The 22536-nt window shown below is 48.0% G+C and overlaps 2 protein-coding genes across 11 annotated transcripts in view; both read left to right on the top strand.

Annotated features, from left to right (window-relative positions):
• GGNBP2 (gametogenetin binding protein 2) overlaps positions 1-10305 on the top strand; it is a 53669-nt gene extending 43364 nt beyond the window's left edge. For all 5 annotated transcript variants that reach the window (XM_074019061.1, XM_065531253.1, XM_005583910.3 and 2 more), the window contains 6 exons: positions 179-373; positions 5097-5247; positions 5639-5764; positions 5846-5994; positions 6801-7049; positions 9661-10305. In XM_074019061.1, coding sequence (XP_073875162.1) covers positions 179-373; positions 5097-5247; positions 5639-5764; positions 5846-5994; positions 6801-7049; positions 9661-9864 — 1074 coding nt within the window. In that variant the 3' untranslated portion in view covers positions 9865-10305. The remainder of the gene's footprint in view (positions 1-178; positions 374-5096; positions 5248-5638; positions 5765-5845; positions 5995-6800; positions 7050-9660) is intronic.
• Positions 10306-12695: 2390 nt separating this feature from the next.
• DHRS11 (dehydrogenase/reductase 11) lies at positions 12696-21947 on the top strand. Of its 6 annotated transcripts, none has more exons than XR_012425551.1 (7): positions 12696-12973; positions 15795-16004; positions 19236-19401; positions 20066-20195; positions 20815-20907; positions 21116-21181; positions 21306-21947. XR_012425551.1 is itself a non-coding variant. In XM_074019066.1 (7 exons), the coding sequence occupies exons 2-7, from the start codon at positions 15885-15887 to the stop codon at positions 21345-21347; spliced, it is 546 nt and encodes a 181-aa protein (XP_073875167.1). In that variant the 5' UTR covers positions 12696-12973; positions 15851-15884; the 3' UTR covers positions 21348-21947. The 6 variants fall into 6 exon arrangements, 5 of the variants coding, with proteins under 5 accessions (XP_073875167.1, XP_005583977.2, XP_073875168.1 ...); XM_074019066.1 differs by having other exon boundaries at positions 15851-16004; positions 19307-19401; XM_005583920.4 differs by having other exon boundaries at positions 19307-19401.
• The last annotated feature ends 589 nt before the right edge of the window (positions 21948-22536 follow it).

The following is a 22536-nucleotide window of genomic DNA, read 5'->3' as shown; positions in this document are numbered from 1 at the left end:
CTGAGGCAGGAGAGTGGCGTGAACCTGGGAGGCGGAGCTTGCAGTGAGCCGAGATCACGCCACTGCACTCCAGTCTGGGCGACAGTGCGAGACTCTGTCTCAAAAACAAAAACAACAAAACAAAACAAAAAAATGAAATTCTGACCAATATTCACCCTCAACCTTATTTTTATAATAGATGACCGTGGAAAAAGTACAGGGTATTAGCAGATTGGAACAACTTTGTGAGGAATTTTCAGAAGAGGAACGAGTAAGAGAACTCAAGCAAGAAAAGAAACGCCAAAAACGGAAGAATAGACGAAAAAATAAGTGTGTGTGTGATATTCCTACTCCCTTACAAACAGCAGATGAAAAGGAAGTAAGCCAAGAGAAGGTAATACTTCTTAATATCAGCTCTTAAGTGTGTATGTATTGCTTTTAGATAGAAGTACAGGCCAAGTGTGGTGGCTCATGCTTGTAATCCCAGCACTTTGGGAGGCCCAGGCTGGAGGATCACTTGAGCCTAGGAGTTCAAGACCAGCCTGGGCAACATAGTGGGATCCCTATCTCTCTCTCTTTTTTTTTTAAATAATAAAAAAGTACGGTCGTACCTTGGTATCTGTGGGGTTTGATTCCAGGACTTCCTGTAGATACCAAAATCTGCAGATGTGCAAGTTCCTGATGTAAAATGGTATAATATTTGCATATAGTCTATGCATATTGTCCTTATACTTTTATTTCTGAGACAGGGTCTCACTCTGTCACCCAGACTGGAGTGCAGTGGCACAGTCATGGCTCACTGCAGTGTTCATCTCTCAGGCTCATGTCATCTTCCCACCTCAGCTTCCCAAGTAGCTGGAACTACAGGCGCACCCCACCAGGCCCAGCTAATTTTTTGTATTTTTTGTAGAGATGGAGTTTCACCATGTTGTTCAGGCTGGTCTCGAGCCTGTGGGCTCAAGCAATTCTCCCACCTCAGCCTCCCAAAGTGCTAGAATTACAGGCATGAACCACCATGCCTGGCCTCTTGTATTCTTAAATTATCTCTAAATTATAATACCTAATGCAACGTAAAAGCTATGTAGGGCTGGGCATGGTGGCTCACGCCTGTAATCCCAGCTACTTGGGAGGCTGAGGCATGAGAATTTCTTGAACCCAGGAGGCAGAGGTTGCTGTGAGCCGAGATCGTGCGACTGCATTCCAGCCTGGGCGACAGAGTGAGACTTTCTCAAAGTAAATAAATTAAAAGCTGTTTAAATAGTTGTTATACTGTATTGTTTAGGAAATAAGGACAAGAAAAAAGTCTGTACATGTTCAGTACAGATACAGGTTGATTTTTTCCCCCCCAAATATTTTCAATTCTTGGTTGAATTTATGGATGCAGAACCCACAGATACGGAGGGTTGACTGTATTGCGTTTTGCTAGATTTGGGCATTTTTACTATGCTTTTCCAGTTGTGAGCTCCTGCAGTTTTTATATCAGCTTTTTTCCTACTGTACTCTGTATCAGCCAGAATTTTAATGTCATGTCTTTGTTTTATAAAGACAATGTTTGGTAATTATCTCTTTACCTGACTTTAACGTACTATTAGATCAAAGTCAAAATGTAGAAAGCCACCTCTGTGCATGACCTAGAGCAGTTCTCAACTTTTTGGTCTTAGGATCCCTTTATATTCTTAAAAATTACTCAATGAGCTTTTGTTTATGTGGGTTATACTTACCAGTATTTACTGTAGTAGAAATTAAAAGATAAATTTTAAACTCCTTCAAGGCCGGGCGCGGTGGCTCAAGCCTGTAATCCCAGCACTTTGGGAGGCCGAGACGGGCGGATCACAAGGTCAGGAGATCGAGACCATCCTGGCTAACACGGCGAAACCCCGTCTCTACTAAAAACACAAAAAATTAGCCGGGCGAGGTGGCGGCGCCTGTGGTCCCAGCTACTCGGGAGGCTGAGGCAGGAGAATGGCGGGAACCCGGGAGGCAGAGCTTGCAGTGAGCTGAGATCTGGCCACTGCACTCCAGCCTGGGCGACAGAGCGAGACTCCGTCTCAAAAAAAAAAAAAATAAAAAAAATAAACTCCTTCAAAAATAATGTTGACTAAATATTTTTTCAAAAATATTTTCTAAAATGAGAGTGAGAAGAATGGTATTATATATTTTTTGCAGACATCTTTAATGTTAGTCTTAAAAGGAATAAGCTAGGTTCTTTTTGTTTTGTTTTGTTTTGTTTTGTTTTGTTTTGTTTTGTTTTGGTGAGACAGAGTCTCGCTCTGTTGCCAGGCTGGAGGGCAGTGGCACGATCTCGGCTAACTGCAACCTCCACCTCCCAGGTTCAAGCGATTCTCCTGTCTCAGCCACCCGAGTAGCTGGGACTACAGTTGTGCACCACCATGCCCAGCTAATTTTTGTATTTTTAGTGGAGACGGGATTCACTATGTTGACCAGGATGGCCTCGATCTCTTGACCTCATGATCCGCCCGCCTCAGCCTCCCAAAGTGATGGTATTACAGGCGTGAGCCACTGAGCCCAACCGAATAAGCTAGATTCTTGTATCTGCTTCTGCATTCAGTCTGTTTCCATTTATTGGCTTGGTTGAAGCATATGAAGAAAGTCTAGTCTCACACAGATATATATGGTAGGAAAAGTATTTTATTTTGGAGACAGGGTCTCGCTCTCTCACCCATGCTGGATTGCAGTGGCAGATCTTGGTTCACTGCAACCTCCGCCTCCTGGGTTCAAGCAATTTTCGTGCCTCAGCATCCCAAGTAGCTGGGACTACAGGTGTCTACCACCATGCCCGGCTAATTTTCTTTTGTATTTTTAGTAGAGACGGGGTTTTGCCATGTTGCCCAGGCTGGTCTCAAACTCCTGAGCTTAGGCAGTCTGCCCACTTCTGCCTCCCAAAGTGCTGGGATTACAGGAGTGAGCCACTATGCCTGGCTGGGAGCAGCATTTTAATGTAAAACTTTTCAGATAGTTGTGGATATTCTTCGATACTACACTTTCACCAGTGGTAGTTTCTAAAAGATTCATTGCAATATGGAATCTGATGCCTTATCAATGACCTTTTTGTACTCTGTTAAAGTAGAATCCATTGGACTATATTGGACTTTGAATAGATCTTTTACTCATGCATTGTTTCGTAACATCATGCATTGGAATTTATTTCAAAGTTCACTGAGTTATGCAGGTCAGAAAAGTCTAAGTATTAGGAAGCTTCAAGTTCATAGTACTGCTGGTTGCAAGGCCAAAATTCTTTTTTTTTTTTTTTTTTTGAGACGGAGTCTTGCTTTGTCACCCAGGCTAGAGTGCAGTGGCCGGATCTCAGCTCACTGCAAGCTCCGCCTCCCAGGTTCACGCCATTCTCCTGCCTCAGCCTCCCACGTAGCTGGGACTACAGGCGCCTGCCACCTCGCCCGGCTAGTTTTTTGTATGTTTTAGTAGAGACCGCGTTTCACTGTGTTAGCCAGGATGGTCTCGATCTCCTGACCTTGTGATCCGCCCGTCTCGGCCTCCCAAAGTGCTGGGATTACAGGCTTGAGCCACCGCGCCCGGCCTACAAGGCCACAATTCTGATTGTTGTTTCAGTGTTTGAATTTTATCATTGACAACAGTTGTTGTTCATTGTTTCTCTTGAAGTAGCAGACTGACTTCATTCATTTTTGAGAAAATGCCTGCTAAATATCTAAGTCTGAATAACTATAGTTTGTCTCTCAGTTATTCTTTCAAGTGAACTTGATGTTCTAGGAAAAAAGTTCAGCTTGCACCTCAAAAAGTTGCACAAGTACGTTTCCTTGAGACAGCTGCAACAGAAGTGCTTTAAGCATATTTCTCGAAGTTTGTCACATGGACTTTTTTTTTTTTGAGACAGAGTCTCACTCTGTGGTCCACATTGAAATGCAGTGGTGTAATCTTGGCTCACTGTACCCTCTGCTGTCCCGGTTCAAGCAATTCTCTTGCCTCAGCCTCCTGAGTAGCTGGGATTACAGGCATCTGCCACCTTGCCTGGCTAATTTTTGTGTTTTTAGTAGAGACAGGGTTTCACCATCTTGGCTAGGCTGGTCTTGAACTTCTGACCTCAAGTGATCCACCTGCCTCAGCCTCCCATAGTGCTGGGATTACAGGTATGAGCCACTGTACCTGGCCCCACATAGACTATTAAAAATATTTCTGTTGTCAGGGCGTGGAGGCTCATGCCTGTAATCCTAGCACTTTGGGAAGCCATGGCAGAAGGATTGCTTAAGGCCAGGAATTCAAGACTAGCCTGGGCAACATAATGAAACCCTATCTCTACAAATGAATAAAAAAAGTAGGCCTGGTGGTATACATCTGTAGTCCTAGCTACTTCAGAGACTGAGGCAGGAGGATTGCTTGAGCCCAAGAGTTTGAGACTGCAGTAAGCCATGATTGTACGACTGTACTCTAGCCTAGGTGACAGAGGGAGACCCTATCAAAAAAAAAAAAAAAGGAAAAAGCATATGTATTTGTGGTTGATATTTAATACAATTAATATTTTTACAGCTTCCTCAAAGACATTCATAAGTGAAATATCTATTTTTGTGAGAGCACTTGACAATTGAAGAATATAGTGATTCGGCTGGGCATGATGGCTCATGCCTGTAATCCCAGCACTTTGGGAGGCCGAGGTGGGTGGATCACCTGAGGTCGGGAGTTCGAGACCAGCCTGACCCACATGGAGAAACCCCATCTCTACTAAAAATGCAAAATTAGCTGGGCTTGGTGGCACATGCCTATAATCCCAGCTACTTGGGAAGGCTGAGGCTGGAGAATCGCTTGAAGCTGGGAGGTGGAGGTTGCAGTGAGCCAAGATCGCGCCATTGCACTCCAGCCTGGGCAACAAGAGCAAAACTCCGTCTCAAAAAAAAAAAAAAAAAAAGAATACAGTGATTCTAAGTACACCTTGGTTGGCACTGTCTTGATTCATGCTAAGAACGAATATCTTTACCCACCATTACTTTTGTACTGTCAGTGTAAGTGTCGGTATAATGAAAACGCCACATCTTAGTGTTATGATGAAAATAGTTTTGATCTAGGGAATAAAGTATAGCTGTTACGGAGTAAAGCTCTTGACTCTCTCTTAATGTTGATCCTTAAAGGAAACAGACTTCATAGAAAATAGCAGCTGCAAAGCCTGTGGCAGTACTGAAGATGGTAATACTTGTGTAGAAGTAATTGTTACCAATGAAAATACATCATGTACCTGTCCTAGCAGTGGCAATCTTTTGGGGTCCCCTAAAATAAAGAAAGGTGAGTAAATAGTTTCTTTTTAAAATCAACTGTTAACGCTGTTCTTTCTTAATGTTAAATGTAAGAGCTTTTAGAGATTCTGTGAGCTGGAATTTTAAAACTGCTTTATAGTCCCAAGAATATCATATAATTTAGTCAGATACTTAATAATTTCCTTTTTCTTTATGTTCTTTGATGTATTTTTTGACAAAAACAAAAAATGGTAAATTCCTAATCGTATTTTCATTATTTAATTTACTTTCTACTTAAAAAAAAAATCCTTCATTGGAAATGTTCTACTTTTAATAAGCCGTTAATTATGAGATTTTTCTGTGGTCCCCAATGGGTTCACTCTTTGTCCTAATATACTTATTGGTATGTTAATTGTAACTCTCACTTGATTTATTCTCAGGCTTATCTCCACACTGTAATGGTAGTGATTGTGGATATTCATCTAGCATGGAAGGGAGTGAAACAGGTTCTCGGGAGGGTTCAGATGTTGCCTGCACTGAAGGCATTTGTAATCATGATGAACACGGTAGGTTCACATTAAGTTTCCCAGTTATTTCTACTACATGACTGAGTTAACGTAACTAAGAAGGATTATTGATTTCTGCAGGTGATGACTCCTGTGTTCATCACTGTGAAGACAAAGAGGATGATGGTGATAGTTGTGTTGAATGTTGGGCAAATTCCGAAGAGAACAACATAAAAGGAAAAAATAAAAAGAAGAAAAAGAAAAGCAAGATATTGAAATGTGATGAACATGTAAGTGTCATAACTTATAATTCTTAAACCTTTGCTGTTGAGAGAACACTTGTTTTCCTTGGAGTGGCATATGTGTAGCTTAGCTGCTAGGATTTACTTTTTTAAGAATGAGTTCTTTATGCAGTTCCATTTGTTGCTCATCGTGTGAGAGTGTGTGTCGGGGGCACAGAGAGATGTGGTCATTTGTCCAACAGTCCTTGTGAGTCAGAAATTCAATTCTTCTTTTTATACTTTTATAAGCTATGTAATCTTAAACAATTTGTTTAGTCCCTATCATATTAGGTTCTAATAAGGTGAAGTGAATGTATATTGGCAGGTGTGGCATAGTGTCTAGTACATAGTAAGTGCCTGGTAAATGAATGCCAGCTCTTGCTATTACTTAGTATTCCTTCTAAAGGTTTAATACTATGTCAGGATTTTTTTTTTTTTTTTTTAATTATTATTGAGATGGAGTCTCACTCTGTCACCTATACTAGAGCGCAGTGGCACAATCTTGGCTTACTGCAACCTCTGTCTCCCAGGTTCAAGCAGTTCTCCTGCCTCAGCTTCCCAAGTAGCTGGGATTACAGGCACATGCCACCATGGCTGGCTAATTTTTGTGTTTTCAGTAGAGATGGTGTTTTGCCATGTTGGCCAGGCTAGTCTTGAACGCTTGACCTCAGGTGATCCACCTGCCTTGGCCTCCCAAAGTGCTGAGATTGTAAGTGTGAGCCACTGTGCCTGGCTTTTTTTTTTTTTTTTCTTTAAAGAATAATTGCTATTATTTCATGCCTTTTTACCTGTGAAATCCTTTGCTGTGGTATCAGATCCAGAAGCTTGGAAGCTGTATTACAGATCCAGGTAATCGAGAGACCTCAGGAAATACCGTGCACACAGTGTTTCACCGTGACAAGACCAAAGATACACATCCTGAAAGCTGTTGCAGCTCTGAAAAGGGTGGGCAGCCACTACCTTGGTTTGAGCATAGGAAAAATGTACCACAGTTTGCAGAACCTACAGAAACATTGTTTGGTCCCGATTCTGGAAAAGGTGCCAAGAGCTTAGTTGAACTCCTTGTAAGTATTCCATGTGGTCTTACTGTATATAATGGTTTGGGAACAGGGTGGATGTGGGAGGGGTTAGTATTTGAGGGCTTAAGGTAGGTAATGGAAGCAAGCTTATAAAAAATTAAGGGTAGTATTTCATTATTCTTTGGGGGCTTCATTTCTGTCCTTCCACTCATGGTTTATGCATCTGCTTTGGAGCACGTTTCCATGGCTGCCTCTGTCTCAGTAGAAGACATTATAGGTACTCCTTGAGTTACAGTGGGGTTATATTCCAATAAACCCATTATAACTCAAAAATACTGCTGAGTCGAAAATACATTCAACACCCCAATAAACCCTTTGTAAAGTAAAAAAAAAAAAAAAAAATCCCACGTAAGGCTGGGTACGGTGGCTCATGCCTGTAATCACAGCACTTTGGGAGACAGAGGTGGGCAGATCATGAGGTCAGGAGATCAACACCATCTTGGCCAACATGATGAAACACCATCTCTACTAAAAATACAAAAATTAGCTGGGCATGGTGGTGCGTGCTAGTAGTCCCAGCTACTCGGGAGGCTGAGGCAGGAGAATCACTTGAGGCCGGGAGGCGGAGGTTTCAGTGAGCTGAGATCGTGTCACTGTAATCCAGCCTGGTGACAGAGTGAGACTTCCTCTCAAAAAATAAAACCTGGCCGGGCGTGGTGGCTCACGCCTGTAAGCCCAGCACTTTGGGAGGCCGAGGCGGGTGGATCACGAGGTCAGGAGATCGAGACCATCCTGGCAAACATGGTGAAATCCTGTCTCTACTAAAAATACAAAAAATTAGCCAGGCATGGTGGCGGGCACCGGTAGTCCCAGCTACTTGGGAGGCTGAGGCAGGAGAATGGCGTGAATCCGGGAGGCGGAGCTTGCAGTGAGCTGAGATGGCGCCACTGCAATCCAGCCTGGGCTACAGAGCACCCAATTAAAAAAAAAAAAAAACCTGAGTGTAAGTCAGGACCATCTGTAGTTGGGAGAAAGGATAGAGGTAGCATTATATTCAGGAGTCTGCCTCCCTGAAGCGGGTTACTGTAAGTAAACTTTGCCTTTCTGATTGGCAAGTTATAGTAGCCACCATTCCATACCAGGAAGAATGTACAGTTTGAACTAGAGGCTGCTTGCTTCTTTTATGTGTCATGTAGGATAAGACTCCAGTTCCTGAGACTTTTTACCTGATTCCAACTGACCCAGTGCATAGTATAGGTGGCCCTTGGAGGAGGGAAGGAAGGAGAAGAGTGGTATCTTTTCCATTAGAGTCCTGATGAAACCAAATCCTTTGGAATACTAGCTTTTTTCTTTTTTGAGACGGAGTTTTGCTCTTATTGCCCAGGCTGGAGTGCAGTGGTGTGATCTCGGCTCACCACAACCTCTGCCTTTTGGGTTCAAGTGATTCTCCAGCCTCAGCCTCCCGAGTAGCTGGGATTGCAGGCTTGTGCCACCACGCCTGGCTAATTTTGTATTTTTCGTAGAGATTGGGTTTCTCCATGTTGGTCAGGCTGGTCTCAAACTCCCGACCTCAGGTGATCTGCCCACCTCAGCCTCCCAAAGTGCTGGGATTACAGGCGTGAGCCACCATGCCTGGCTAGTTTTTTTCTTTTTTATGATTGTAAAGTTTCAATATTTATTTATTTATTTATTTATTTTTTGAGGAGTCTCCCTCTGTTGCCCAGGCTAGATAGAGTGCAGTGGCATGATCTTGGCTCACTCTAGCCTCTGCCTCCCAGGTTCAAGTGATTCTCCTGCCTCAGCCTCCCAAAAATGCTGGGATTACAGGTGTGAGCCACCACCTGTATAAGTTCAGTGTTTAAAAGTTTAAAAGTTTTAATGGTTGTAAAAGTTTAATGGTGATGCTGTGTAACTTACTTCTTAAGTAAGAAATGGTTATCTTTTACTTAGTTTGTAGAGATGAATGTTTCAAGATAGGACTAACTAGAGATAAGTCTGGCTACTTAAAATGTGCTAACTAGTTGTAACATCTTCAATTAGTTTTTTTGTTGTTGTTGTTGGTTTTTGTTTTTTTTTTTTTTTTTTTTTTGAGAAGGAGTCTCACTCTGTCACCCAGTCTGGAGTGCAGTGGCGCGATCTCGGCTCCCTGCAAGCTCCGCCTCCTGGGTTCACACCATTCTCCTGCCTCAGCCTCCTGAGTAGCTGGGACTACAGGCGCCTGCCACCACGCCCAGCTAATTTTTTTGTATTTTTAGTAGAGACGAGGTTTAACTGTGTTAGCCAGGATGGTCTCGATCTCCTCATCTCGTGATCCGCCTGCCTCGGCCTCCCAAAGTGCTGGTATTACAGGCGTGAGCCACCGTGCCCAGCCCAATTAGTTATTTTTTTAAGACCAAGGTATGGTGGTAGTTTGCTAGGCTCATAGGCTTCTAGGAGAAATTATAGATTCAAGGTTTCAACTCAAGGGGTTAGATTTTATTCTCACTACTTTGTTAGGCAGAATGACATGATGCTTATTCTGCAAACACTCCAATTAAAGGCTTTATGTGACCGAACTGAAACTAAAAAGTTAGACTGGTTTAATGTTTAGCTGTCCTCCATTACGTATCTTTTTGCGTTCTTAAGTCATAGTCTTAACTACTGCTTTGATTTGCAGGATGAGTCTGAATGTACTTCAGATGAGGAAATCTTTATCTCACAAGATGAAATACAGTCATTTATGGCTAATAACCAGTCTTTCTACAGCAATAGAGAACAATACCGACAGCATCTGAAGGAGAAATTTAATAAATACTGCCGCTTAAATGATCACAAGAGGCCCATTTGTAGTGGCTGGTTGACAACGGCTGGAGCAAATTAAATAAATAAAATAGCTCTGTCTTTCAATGAAACACTCACGATGACTACTGCGCCTTCTCTTTCAAAAAACTCTTAATTTAGTGACTTATGGCAAAATTTTATCTTAAATCAATGTGATTCTTTCTTGTTTTGGGAGACGGTGGAGGTATCCTCATTAGTTTGTTCTTTCTTCAGGCTTGTGTCTTTAGTTGCGTGGCTGCGCAGGCCTGCCATATGATTTAAGCCATCTCTTTTCATTAAATGTTTCTCTTCCTGTGAGACTTACTAAAGCAACTTAGTGGCAAAAAGTAATGTTGTACTTATAATTCTGTACAGAAATGACAATGAGCTGAATATATGGTTTTACAAAGTAGACATCCACTTGCAAAATGTTTGGATGTAATGTTAAAGCGCAATGTGCAAAATTTAAAATAAAGAATATTTATTAATATGCACAGTAAAATTTGGTGTACATGTTTCTACTTAATGTGTGGCAGTACTTTAGTATTTGCCACTTATGGACTTAGTGCTTGTCCAGTGTTGATGTTAGAAAGGGTGAAGGGGCCGGGCGCGGTGGCTCAAGCCTGTAATCCCAGCACTTTGGGAGGCTGAGACGGGCGGATCACGAGGTCAGGAGATCGAGACCATCCTGGCTAACACAGTGAAACCCCGTCTCTACTAAAAATACAAAAAAATTAGCTAGGCGTGGTGGCGGGCGCCTGTAGTCCCAGCTACGTGGGAGGCTGAGGCAGGAGAATGGCATGAACCCGGGAGGCGAGGCTTGCAGTGAGCCGAGATCCGGCCACTGCACTCCAGCCTGGGCGACAGAGGGAGACTCCATCTCAAAAATAAATAAATAAATAAATAAAAGAAAGGGTGAAGGACAGAGATACAGACTGTTGAAGACAAAAATCTTCCTTTGATGAGAATTGACAACTGAGAAAAGCAGTTTTCCAGTCTTTTTCTTTTAAGGAGATACTTTAAATACTCGCTAACATCTTACTTTCCCATGAGACTTTAACTGCTTTATTAAAAGTTCCCTAATACATAACACAAAGTACCTCTTAAATTCAGAGGTTCATATTGACCTAGAAGAATAAAAACAAAACTTGGCAGAATTTCAACCAAGGGTTGCTGGATAAGTAATTGCTCAACATGTAAGACTGGGCTCAGAAGGCTGCACTGAGTGCTAACCACGTTGTGGGCTGTGCATGTGAGGTTCAGCCTTATCTGGTGTCCAGTAACAAAGTCACTGTGGTCTTAGAGTTTACTGCTGTCACAGCTGTGAGTACCGAAGGAGAGAGTTTCCCCCAGGAATAGCATTTTGCTGACATTTAAAAGATCGAGTCAAATAGCTCGGTAGACACATGATGCTTAGAGATTTGTGTCTACATGTTTATAATACTTGGTGGCAGCATACAAACTGTGGGACAATCAGTACTTCTGTGCAATGGAGGTGGAGTGAATTTTATGTGCTTTTAATCAGATTTTGAGTTAGATTTCAAGTGGGTAGCAGCAGAAACTTAGATTGAATTTTCATAGTGTCATTTCTTGGATCCACTTCCTGAGTTGTTTTTCAAATCTAAATGTTGTATAGGAATGAGGCAGAGGTAGAAGGACTCCTCTTGGACCCTTTTTGATTTCATCCCAGAATCTAAAATATGACTGTGGGTCTCCCACAGCCCTTGGCTCAGAGGCGAATCCCCTCTTCACCACTGTTAGAGTCAGATGTTCTTTTGAGATCCCTAAAAGCAAAGGCTGTTTTAATTCAGTTTTAATCTTTGCCATTGGGGCCAAACACAAGATAGGCAAATGAGTGTTTTTGAATGAATAAACAAGTCACATTCACTGCTTACTCCATTGCTTGCTGGAAGGGAGTCAGGTGGTTATTCAAAGATGCTTTTTCTTTAAGAGAATGGCTATATTAAGTACGCAGTTTTCAGCACTTTTAGCAAAGCGAGCTCTGCTCTGAACAAAACCAACAACCCAAGAAGCGATAATGATGTGAAGACAGTTTAGGAGCACATCCCTGGCCTAAGACTGGACTGCCTGTGGCCCAAAGCATGCTTCACCACTTCAGTATACTCATCTTTAAAATTAAGATACCAATATGTGCTATCTCAGAGCGGTTGTGCAGATTCGTTACTATATTTAAAATGCCTGCTACACCATAAGCAACAAATATTAGGTACTGTTTTAATCTTTGGCATATATCATGATACATCTGCTACAGTAGGGTAGGGGTAAGCGTGGGGGTCTAGGGCAGTTGGACACGGTGGGCCATTTAGGGACAGAATTCCCCAGTACACGTGTACTTGGGAGTGTTTCAGTTTTCCGTGGCTAATACAGCCAAGGGATCAGGTAGGGTGAATGAGTCCTTCCCAAGGTCACCCAGCGTTGATGGCGGAGACACTCGGCGTTTTCTGGGCTGAATCCCTTCCGATCAGCCACCGGCGGGTTTGGGAGGGTGTGGAAGAGTGTTGGAGTCACCTTAAGTGCCCTTAATTCCTCATCCTGGCATTAGGGTTCAGGAGTAGAGAACGGAGACTAAGCGGGACGCTTCAATATGCGCCCTTGGGGCTGGAGAAATCCCCGCGCTAAACCTCGGTTTCCCTGACCCCAAAGGGAAGCGCTTACTGGGGAAACGGCGCCGCCAGCTGCCAGGACGCTCCCGCGCAGCTCGGTTTCCCTACGCCGGGGCGGGGCGGAGGCGCGGGAGGGGCGGAGGGGCGGGAGGGGCGGAAGGGGCGGGGACTTCCCTCAGAGGGCGGGGCGGCCGGGCCGCGGCGGCCTCCGACTGGATGCGGCGGATCGCCGGGGGCCTGAGGGTGGAGTCCCGGTCGGAGGCAGGCCGGGACTCTGGTGGGTCGAGGCGCGGCTCGGACGCCAGCAGGTCGGCGGCGGCGGCAGAAGAGCGGCCGGGCGTCAGCTCCTCGACCCCGGTGCCGCCCTCGTCCAGCGAGGTGGGCGGGCGGCGCGGGCCCATGGCCAGGCCCGGCATGGAGCGGTGGCGCGACCGGCTGGCGCTGGTGACGGGGGCCTCGGGGGGCATCGGCGCGGCCGTGGCCCGGGCCCTGGTCCAGCAGGGACTGAAGGTGGTGGGCTGCGCCCGCACCGTGAGCAACATCGAGGTGAGACCGGGCCGGGGACGGGGACGCCGCGGGCGGGTCGTTTCCCCGGAGTCGGATTCACTTGCCCGCCACGCCGGGGCCCTTTGCTGTAGTGGGGGCGGCCTCTCGGATCCCTTAAGGCAGGTTTCTCCCTTCCCCTTAAGTCTCGTCTTTGAAGGAGCCGTTTCCCCTGACAGCCCCTGCTCGAGTTACCGAATCTCCGACCCTGGCATCTCGCCGCCCACCCCTCGCTTCTGCCTAGGGTATTGGCCCGAGGAAAGGGGAAACCGGAGGTCGGGAATGGTGGTCTCACCCCTGTGGCCTTCTCACCCCCAGTGGCCAAGTGCCTCTAATCCCCAGAAGTCACCCACCACGCAGGGCAAGGTGGCTGGCCAACTAGATGTGCAGGAGCCAGAACTGAGGGTGGGGTTAGGGGTGGGAGCTTTACTGAAGAGCCTCAGCCCCGCCCCCTCACCTCGTGGGTAACTCATGCCCAGTGGCATGAGGAATGAATGGAATATTCATTAGTGGGCCTTCCTCCACTCTCCTGGGGCGAACAGAGTGGGTGAAATAGGGCAGAAACCTTGAGAGGATAAAGCAGCCTGGAACTCCTTACTCTTCTCTTGACGTGGGGTTGGGAGCCCTCAGAATTAAGAGAAAAATCAAGATGGCCATTTTGGAGCAGGGAGGAATTTCTGTCGTAGGCTCTCTCTGGATGTGCCCTGCAAGCTCACTCTCAGTGTTGAGCTAGTGCTTAGCTGCAGGGCTTTATCTCCACCGTGCTCAAAGTCCTCAGGCAGGGAAAGGGTAAGGAGGCCTTGGGTGGGGGCAGAGGAAGAAGGTATACAGGAAGGAGGACTGTCCCCTCCCCTGCTGCTGACCAAAGGTACACTTTATAACCCAGATAATCCCAAGGTCACCTGGCTCCATCACTGCCCCACTCTGCCCTCCCTTTATTCTATTCTGAGGAGCTCAGGACCCAGCCCCAGCCTTGGAGCCCAGAGGATCAAGCCAGGGATTAAACAACTGGATTCCCTAGTTCTGAAGTGACTCTTGCCTTCTCACCTACTCCCCTACCGCAAGCTAGCCAGGAAGTGGGGCCTGAGCCCCAAGGGGATCCCCAGGCCGATCACTCAGTCCCAGGGTGACTCCATGTCTGAGAGGAGAATGCCCCTGTTGTGAGAGGGTGATGACATGATGTAGATCATTACTGAGGGGAGGTAGGGAGATCAGGTGGCACAGGTGGAGCAACAGGAAGGCAGTGACAGGGAGAAATACATTCTGAGCACATCCCTTCTGGTTTTCTTGCGGTAGGAGTTTTGAGTCTAGAGGAGGAAGTGGGAAGATGTGTGCCAGGGGAGGGGAGAGCTGCAGGCTTCCTTGCCCACAGTCTGCTTTGATTGATTGATTCATTGATGTTAAAGCAGAATTTGGGTTCTCGCTTCCTACAGAGAAAACTCCTGTTTCCTGAAGTGATCAAATGTGGGTAAAATCTGGTGAAAGGGGGGTATCTGATTCTCAGAGGACTATACCTTTTGAACTCACAGAAAGTTAAAGCAGAAAAGAATGTCCCAAGACACCCGATCCAGTCCTTTATTCCTGGCTTGTCTTGGGAGGAGGAAGGGGCTCCAGGCCAGGGCAGCTGGCCAAGCTGCCCTTCCTCTAGGGCACTGCGTGCCTCCTCCCCCTCGCCCATGTCTACACAGTCACCTTCATGAGGCTCAAGTGCCCAGTCACTGGCTTCCAAAGAAGGCCACAGAGCATGTTTTCTTCTTGCCTCTGAATGTCAGCTTCCCCCTGGGCTGCCTCTCAGTGGCTCTGCCTTCTCAGGTCTTTCTCGGCATGCTGAGGGCCTGGAGATGCACAGGGCATGCCTAATGGCACCTGCCACCTGACTTGCCTCATAGTCTCCTGAGAAACCTCAGAGGGGAGGGTGGTGCACCAGGGCTCAGAGAGAAATAATCTGTCCTGACTTTGTGACCCCTCCTTTAGGTAGGGAGAGAAGACTGGCAGCTGGGCGTGGTTGAAAGGCATGTCTGAGAACTCTGAGCCAGCTGGCTGCAGTTTGCGAGGGGAGGGGAATAGTTCAGAGATGAGGGACTGGCTGACACAATGCAGGAGAAGAAGCTGGGTTAACCAGACCAGTGACTTGGTGCTGGTGGAGAAGCATGAAGTGGTGGAGAGGCGCATATTACCTATGGGCAGAAGAGGTATTCCTGTTGGGGAAGAGGCAGAAAAGAGAGAGCTCTCCATTCCCTAGATCCCTGGCCCCTGCTCCACCCAGGACTCGAATTTATTTATTTATTTATTTATTTATTTATTTGAGACAGAGTCTTGCTCTGTCACCCAGGCTGGAGTGCAGTGGCATGACCTCAGCTCACTGCAACCTCTGCCTCCTGTGTTCAAGTGATTCTCGTGCCTCAGCCTCCCAAGTAGCCACACACCCAGCTCATTTTTGTATTTTTGGTAGAGATGGGGTTTCACCAAGTTAGCCAAAGCTGGTCTCAAACTCCTGACCTCAAGTGATCCACCCGCCTTGGCCTCCCAAAGTGTTGGGATTACAGGCGTGAGCCAGCACGCCCAGCCAAGACTTGAGTTTATAGTGAGGTTTCTCCATTGATCACAACCTTTTCCCTCCGTCACTCAGGGAGCACTGTCATCCCTTGGACTTTGACCAAAGAGGACAAACTTAGGGGATGGGCAGTCCAACATCTACGTGGCTGAAAGTCAGCTGCCAAAGGAGCGTGTTTTATGAGTGTGACAGGGATGGGGGTCTGAGGCTGGCTGGGGAGCCATGGGAGTGAGCTGCTCACCCCAGTCAGATCCCTGTTGGGTTTCATAGGAGCTGGCTGCTGAATGTAAGAGTGCAGGCTACCCCGGGACTTTGATCCCCTACAGATGTGACCTGTCAAATGAAGAGGACATCCTCTCCATGTTCTCGGCTATCCGTTCTCAGCACAGCGGTGTAGACATCTGCATCAACAATGCCGGCTTAGCCCGGCCTGACACCCTGCTCTCAGGCAGCACCAGCGGTTGGAAGGACATGTTCAATGTAAGAGCTCCAAGCCTCCATCTTCCAGGTGGAGGGTGGGGAGGAGAGAGGGGAGCCAGGGGTTTGTGAACCAGAGTGCAGCTGGAGGTGGAACATCTAGGAAGAGGGAGCTTCGGGTTCCCACCTGGGGCATCTTGACTCTCTCCTGGCTTCTTGCCCTACCAGAGGGATAGGGAGTGGATGAATGGCCATATCAGCTCTTTTCTTCTTTGAGCCCCTGGAGGTAGGTTGTTTTTTTTTGGTTTTTTTTTTTGAGATGGAACCTTGCTTTGTCACACAAGCTGGAGTGCAGTGGCATGATCTCTGCTCACTGCAACTTCCGCCTCCTGGGTTCAAACAATTCTCCTGCTTCAGCCTCCTGAGTAGCTGAAATTACAGGCGCCCACCATCACTACTCGGCTAATTTTTTTGTATTTTTAGTAGGGACGGGGTTTCACCATGTTGGCCAGGCTGGTCTCAAACTCCTGATCTCAGGTGATCTGCCCACCTCATCCTCCCAAAGTGCTGGGATTACAGGCGTGGGCCACCATGCCCGACCTGGAGGTAGTTCTTAAAGTCTGGAGTGATTTCCTTGTGTTAGAAGAAAGATTGTTAGGAGAGAGAACTGCTGCCTGTTGAGTTTCCCACTTGTCATCCCTGTGCCTGAGTGCTTGGGAACGTGATGTTATGGGAAGAAAAGGAAGAAAGAGACAAGAGATGATATTCTTACCTAGCCTCACTAGTAACTATGTGACTTTAGGCAGATTGGTTACCTTCTTTGAGCTTCAGTCTTGTCACACTTAATTAGGATGAACACACCTCTGTCATCAATATCTGGGGTCACAACTCCAATGTCCCCTGGGGCCAGGTAGGTACATAAAGGAGTAAGGGAGGTTAGGAGGGGTCCGCAGTGTGGGGAAGCACACAGCCACTGCTCAAATCCTACATAGTTCCTCTATGGTGGTGTGGGCCCTGTGTGGCCTGGTTTTTTTTTTTTTTTTTTTTTGAGACGGAGTCTTGCTCTGTCACCAGGCTGGAGTGCAGAGTGGCGTGATCTTGGCTCACTGCAACCTCCACCTTCTGGGTTCAAGCTATTCTCCTGCCTCAGCCTCCTGAGTAGCTGGGACTAGAGGCAAGCACCACCACGCCCAGCTAATTTTTTTGTATTTAGTAGAGATGGGGTTTCACCATGTTGGCCAGGATGGTCTCTATTGCCTGATCTCATCATCCACCCACCTCGGTCTCTCAAAGTGCTGGGATTACAGGCGTGAGCCACCGCGCCTGGCTGATCTTATGATTTCTTTGAGAGAAGTGGGGAGTCTGATATTATGTGATACCCCCCACTCCCCTTCACTAAAATGTCAGCTCCATGAGGACAAGGATTTTTATCTGTTTTGTTCTCTGGTATAGCTTGATCCCATAAGCACTCAAAAGATAGTTATTGAATAAATGAAACTTTCCAGTACATGTTGGAAGGGTATTTAAAATGTTTTGAAACCATGCACAGGCCAAACCCAACTTTCAGGACATAGGTTTTCAACTTGTGGATGGTATGATGGGGTGATAGTAGGGTATGAAAGTATCCTGATGGCCGGGCGCAGTGGCTTAAGCCTGTAATCCCAGCACTTTGGGAGGCCGAGACGGGCGGATCACGAGGTCAGGAGTTCGAGACCATCCTGGCTAACACGGTGAAACCCCGTCTCTACTAAAAAATACAAAAAACTAGCCGGGCGAGGTGGTGGGCGCCTGTAGTCCCGGCTACTCGGGAGGCTGAGGCAGGAGAATGGCGTAAAAACCCGGGAGGCAGAGCTTGCAGTGAGCTGAGATCCGGCCACTGCACTCCACCCTGGGCGACACAGCGAGACTCCGTCTCAAAAAAAAAAAAAAAAAAAAAGGAAAGTATCCTGATAAGTTGAAAGCAGTGTGTGAATGGGATGTTCTTCTCTCCCCACAATCCTTTCCCATCTGCTGACAGTAGACTTAGCACCTTATCTTAGCACCTCATAGATGCTTGGGCCTGGAAATGAAACCATGAAAATGAAGCCCTCAGCCTTCTTGGAGATCAGAGCCATGATCCTCACTCACAGCACATGGGTCTCTAAAGACCTGGACCTTAACTCGCCCATCTGTAAAATGAGGGACTTACATTAAATTCCTACAGCTCCTTTCAGCTTGAACATTATCTAAATCTATTAGGATCATCCTATAAGGCATCTTCTCTTTCTCTGCCCCTGATCCCCTAGACCTGGGAGATTTACTCACCTGGTCCCAGGGGATCTATTTCTCCTACTCTGCCTGCCAGGAGCTGAGTTCTCTGCCTCACAAGCCCACATTGCCAAGAAGATGAGAAACAGGGCTGGAAACCTCCCTGTCCTGGTACCCATCTCTTCCTACTGCCGTGAACACCAAGGCAGGTTCACACCAAAGGTGTTCCGTTCCTCATGGCAGGCTCTGACACCTGATTAAGAGAAACATCTGATCTCCTGCTGGTTCCCTCTCTTCCTAAGAGGAGAGGCCTGAGGACCTGCTAAAAGCTTTATCTCTGCTTGTCCTCTGAGTGAGGCTAATGAGTGGGGCCAATGGGTGGGGCAGCGTAGGTGCTTTGCAGCAGACACACCTTCAGACCTCTGTTCCCTGAAGGGTGGGGATGTGGGGGTCGCCTCTGCCAGAGGGAGTAGGAGTGGGAAGTTACCTGACCCTCTAGAGTCTCCGTGCCTAGTCTTGTGGATGGAACCCAGGTTAAAGGAAGGCATAGAAAGGAGGGTCAGGCCTTCTCTTCTCCACTCATCTCAAGGGAGGGGATGGGGAAGGAGCAGAGAGTAGCTGAGGAAGGCAGGGAAAGGCTAGGCTCTGAGCCAGAGGAGAGAGATTTGTAAGCCATTTTGGTAAGGATTTTGAGCAGTTTAGGAGGGAGCAGGGCCAGACTTCCATAGCGAAGAGAAGAGTAGCGTATTTGGGGGAAGAAATGGAAACGATTCCCTTTGGAATTAGAGGGTCTGTGCTACTGTTCATAGAGGAGATGGCCAAGACAGAGTCTCCTGGGTCAGGAGTGGGTTTGAAGGGTTTCCATTCTTGTTTGCAGGAACTTGGGGGGTCAGCCAGGTGAGGAGCTACCTCTGCTATCAACTGGGGGTTGCAGCTTTAAGGAGAGGGGCATGTTGTGTAGAAGACAAGGTGCCCTGTGCCTGTGGCTGGTCTCTGGGAGGACCTGGACACTGTTTTGGAATGCCACATTGTCCCCTTCCCCCCTAGCATTCTGTGGCTCCATCACTTGCTCAGTTGGGCTGGAGTGGAGACACCTCATTGCCCTCCCTGGCCTGCAGGTGAACGTGCTGGCCCTCAGCATCTGCACACGGGAAGCCTACCAGTCCATGAAGGAGCGGAATGTGGACGATGGGCACATCATTAACATCAATAGGTGAGGGCAGGTGGCCAAGGGGTACCACTCACCCACCAGGCTGGGTAATGTGCTGCAGCTCACCTGACCTCTTTGGACCTCAGTTTCCTTGGTGGGAAAGTACAGATTTAATACCCGAATGGCACAATTATGGTGAGGGAAAGAATAATGTTGTCAAGTACCATCCCCTGGTTGGCTGGAATGGGCAGCTCAGTTCCTTCCCTCTACAGCTGAAGCCTGAGGCCTCTCCTGGGACTGAGTGCCTCTGTTCCTCAGGCCTGGGGATGAACCCCACCTCATGGCTCAAAGAAAGACTATGTACAGTATCTGCCACTGGGGAGCCCCAGTCTGAGGGGGAACATGACCTCTTCCTGCCCTGAGATGTCCCAATAGAATCATATCAGTGAACATACAGATTAGATGGAAAGAGTTTTGACATTCTGCACCACCAGGCGAGTGCATTCTGTGGTCACCTTAGGGATAACTTCCAGGAAAAGGAAGGTTTTCCGAAGCTGTTTGAATAACCAAAATTAGATTAATGAGCTGTGAGATGGCCACTAGAGGTCCCCTTTAGAAGGCTTTCCGATGCACATCTGGGTGGTGGGGCTGACCGGGTATGGCAGGGGCACTGCTGGTCTCCCTGGAGCTTCATTCTCTCCTCTTTCCCCTTCCTCTCCCCACCCAGCATGTCTGGCCACCGAGTGTTACCCCTGTCTGTGACCCACTTCTATAGTGCCACCAAGTACGCCGTCACTGCGCTGACAGAGGGACTGAGGCAAGAGCTTCGGGAGGCCCAGACCCACATCCGAGCCACGGTGAGGCTGTGGCCTAGCCCTGGTGGGGACGGGGTGGCGCAGGCCCTCCCCACCCACACACACCATTCAGGAAGCCCATGTTCAGAATGTGCCGCTTAGAGCTCTCGGGAGTGGACTGGCACAGAACTGGGTGCTGCTGCTCCCGGCATGGCCCTGTGCAGCCCTTCATTTCCTCATTTCACTGATCCAGGAGCCAAGGACCAGCCTTAGACTTTGAGCTGGGAGGGGGCTGACCTGAGGGAAAGCAAGGGACTGTGGGAAACCAGGTGCACAGTGGCTGGAAACCGGGACTCCGGGCTCTTCTCTTGAAGGCCGCGTGATCGTGAGCGAGTCACTGAACCTCCCCAAGCCTCGGCCTTCTCACTTGTGAAAAGGAGATGATGAGCTTTTTAGGGACACTTTTTTGTAAAACGTTTACCTGACATATAGGAAAGGCTCTGTAGATGGTAGGTATCACTGTGGTCACCGCCAGCGGCAGCTTCGGAGGGAGGAAGCGGCTGCTGGATGTTGGGCAGCCGTCATTGTGAAGCTGGGGTTCTGTGGCCTCCATCCTCTCCCCTCAACCTCCTCAAGGCCTGGCAAAGCTCAGCCCCTAAGCAGGCCCTCTCTGTTGGCCCAGTGCATCTCTCCAGGTGTGGTGGAGACACAGTTCGCCTTCAAACTCCACGACAAGGACCCTGAGAAGGCAGCTGCCACCTATGAGCAAATGAAGGTGGGGCCTCCCTCTGGGCCTGGTGAAGCCACTGACCCCCTAAATGAAGGCAGAGGGAACCTTGGCCTTGAGACTCCACCCTTCCAGCTTTTGTGGCTCCTCCTGGAGGGTTGGGGTGGACATGTGGATGCTGCAGAGGAGCTCAGTGGTGGGAGGGAATTTGAGTCCATTCTGTCCTTGTCTCAACCCGTTCCCCTGGTGCTCTCAGTGTCTCAAACCCGAGGATGTGGCCGAGGCTGTTATCTACGTCCTCAGCACCCCCCCACACATCCAGGTGAGTCTGGCCCTGACTGTCCACTTGCTGGAGGAACCCAACCAGCCCCAGAGGAGGGGAGCAGGGAGCCCTGCAGGGCTAGGGGAGAGTGTCGCAGCTGCCTCATGCCTTGTGCCTTCCACAGATTGGAGACATCCAGATGAGGCCCACGGAGCAGGTGACCTAGTGACTGTGGGAGCTCCTCCTTCCCTCCCCACCCTTCATGGCTTGCCTCCTGCCTCTGGATTTTAGGTGTTGATTTCTGGATCACTGGATACCACTTCCTGTCCACACCCTGACCAGGGGCTAGACAATTTGTTTGAGATTTTTATATCATCTTGTCAAATTGCTTCGGTTGTAAATGTGAAAAATGGGCTGGGGAAAGGAGGTGGTGTCCCTAATTGATTTATTTGTTAACTTGTTCTTGGTCCCCCTGGGCTCCGTGGCCTTTGTCTGCTCTCAGTCTCTTCCCTTTGATATGGGAAAGGAGTTGTGGCCAAAATTCCCCCCATCTTCTTGCACCTCAACCTCTGCGGCTCAGGGCTAGGGTGGCAGAGGGAGGCCTTCACCTTATATCTGCGTGGTTATCCAGGGCTCCAGACTTCCTCCTCTGCCTGCCCCACTGCTCCCTCTTCCCCTTCTCTTTCTCCTTCTGGGCTCTCCAGCCCAATCTTGGCTGCTCTTCCCCTCGTGGGGTCATCCCTCCACTCTGACTATGGCAGCAGAATACCAGGGCCTGGTCCAGAGGATTTCATGGTGATCATTAAAAAAGAAAAATTGCAACCAATCTGCCTTGGCTTCAGGAGTGTGTCTTTCCATTCTTTCCCCTTCTCTGTGATCAGGGGTGCTTGTGTCTCAGAATTTCTTCCAGGTCGGTCCCACCTGGGACCTACCTGGTGGGTGGATTGGGGGCCTCACTCATGGGAGTATGGATTACCTTAGGTAGCAGGAATGGGTTTGTTTGGGTCTTGAAAACGTGTAGGAGTTTGACAAAGCGAAGAAGACAGGTGTGCAAGGCTGAGAGGCCTGGAAGAGCATGCAGTGCTGTGCGAACAGCACAGAACTTAAGTGCAGGAGCAAGATGGGGCTGAAGAGGCAGCTCCTTCCTGCCTTCCTGGATCGCTGGGGGGCTGAGTGCTGCGCAAAAGTCTCGCCATTCCCTGTGGGACGGGGGCGTTAGTGGGCTTATCAGCAGGGACAGGACAGGCTCAGAGTCACTTAGGAAGAGAATCAGCGGCCCGGGATAGGAAGTGACTGCTGGGGTCCTCCTGCTGGCTGGTGATGAGCTAGTGAGTAGTAGTTCTGGGGAAAATCACCAGCGCCGGGATGTGGGGAGGGAGGCAACAAGACTGAATTGGTTGACCAGGAAGGCCAAC

The sequence above is a fragment of the Macaca fascicularis genome, chromosome 16, assembly GCF_037993035.2.
Source record: "Macaca fascicularis isolate 582-1 chromosome 16, T2T-MFA8v1.1".
Classification (NCBI taxonomy): domain Eukaryota; kingdom Metazoa; phylum Chordata; class Mammalia; order Primates; family Cercopithecidae; genus Macaca; species Macaca fascicularis.
The sequence above is the reverse complement of the archived record's forward strand: the minus strand, read 5'-3'. Positions and strand labels throughout refer to the sequence as shown.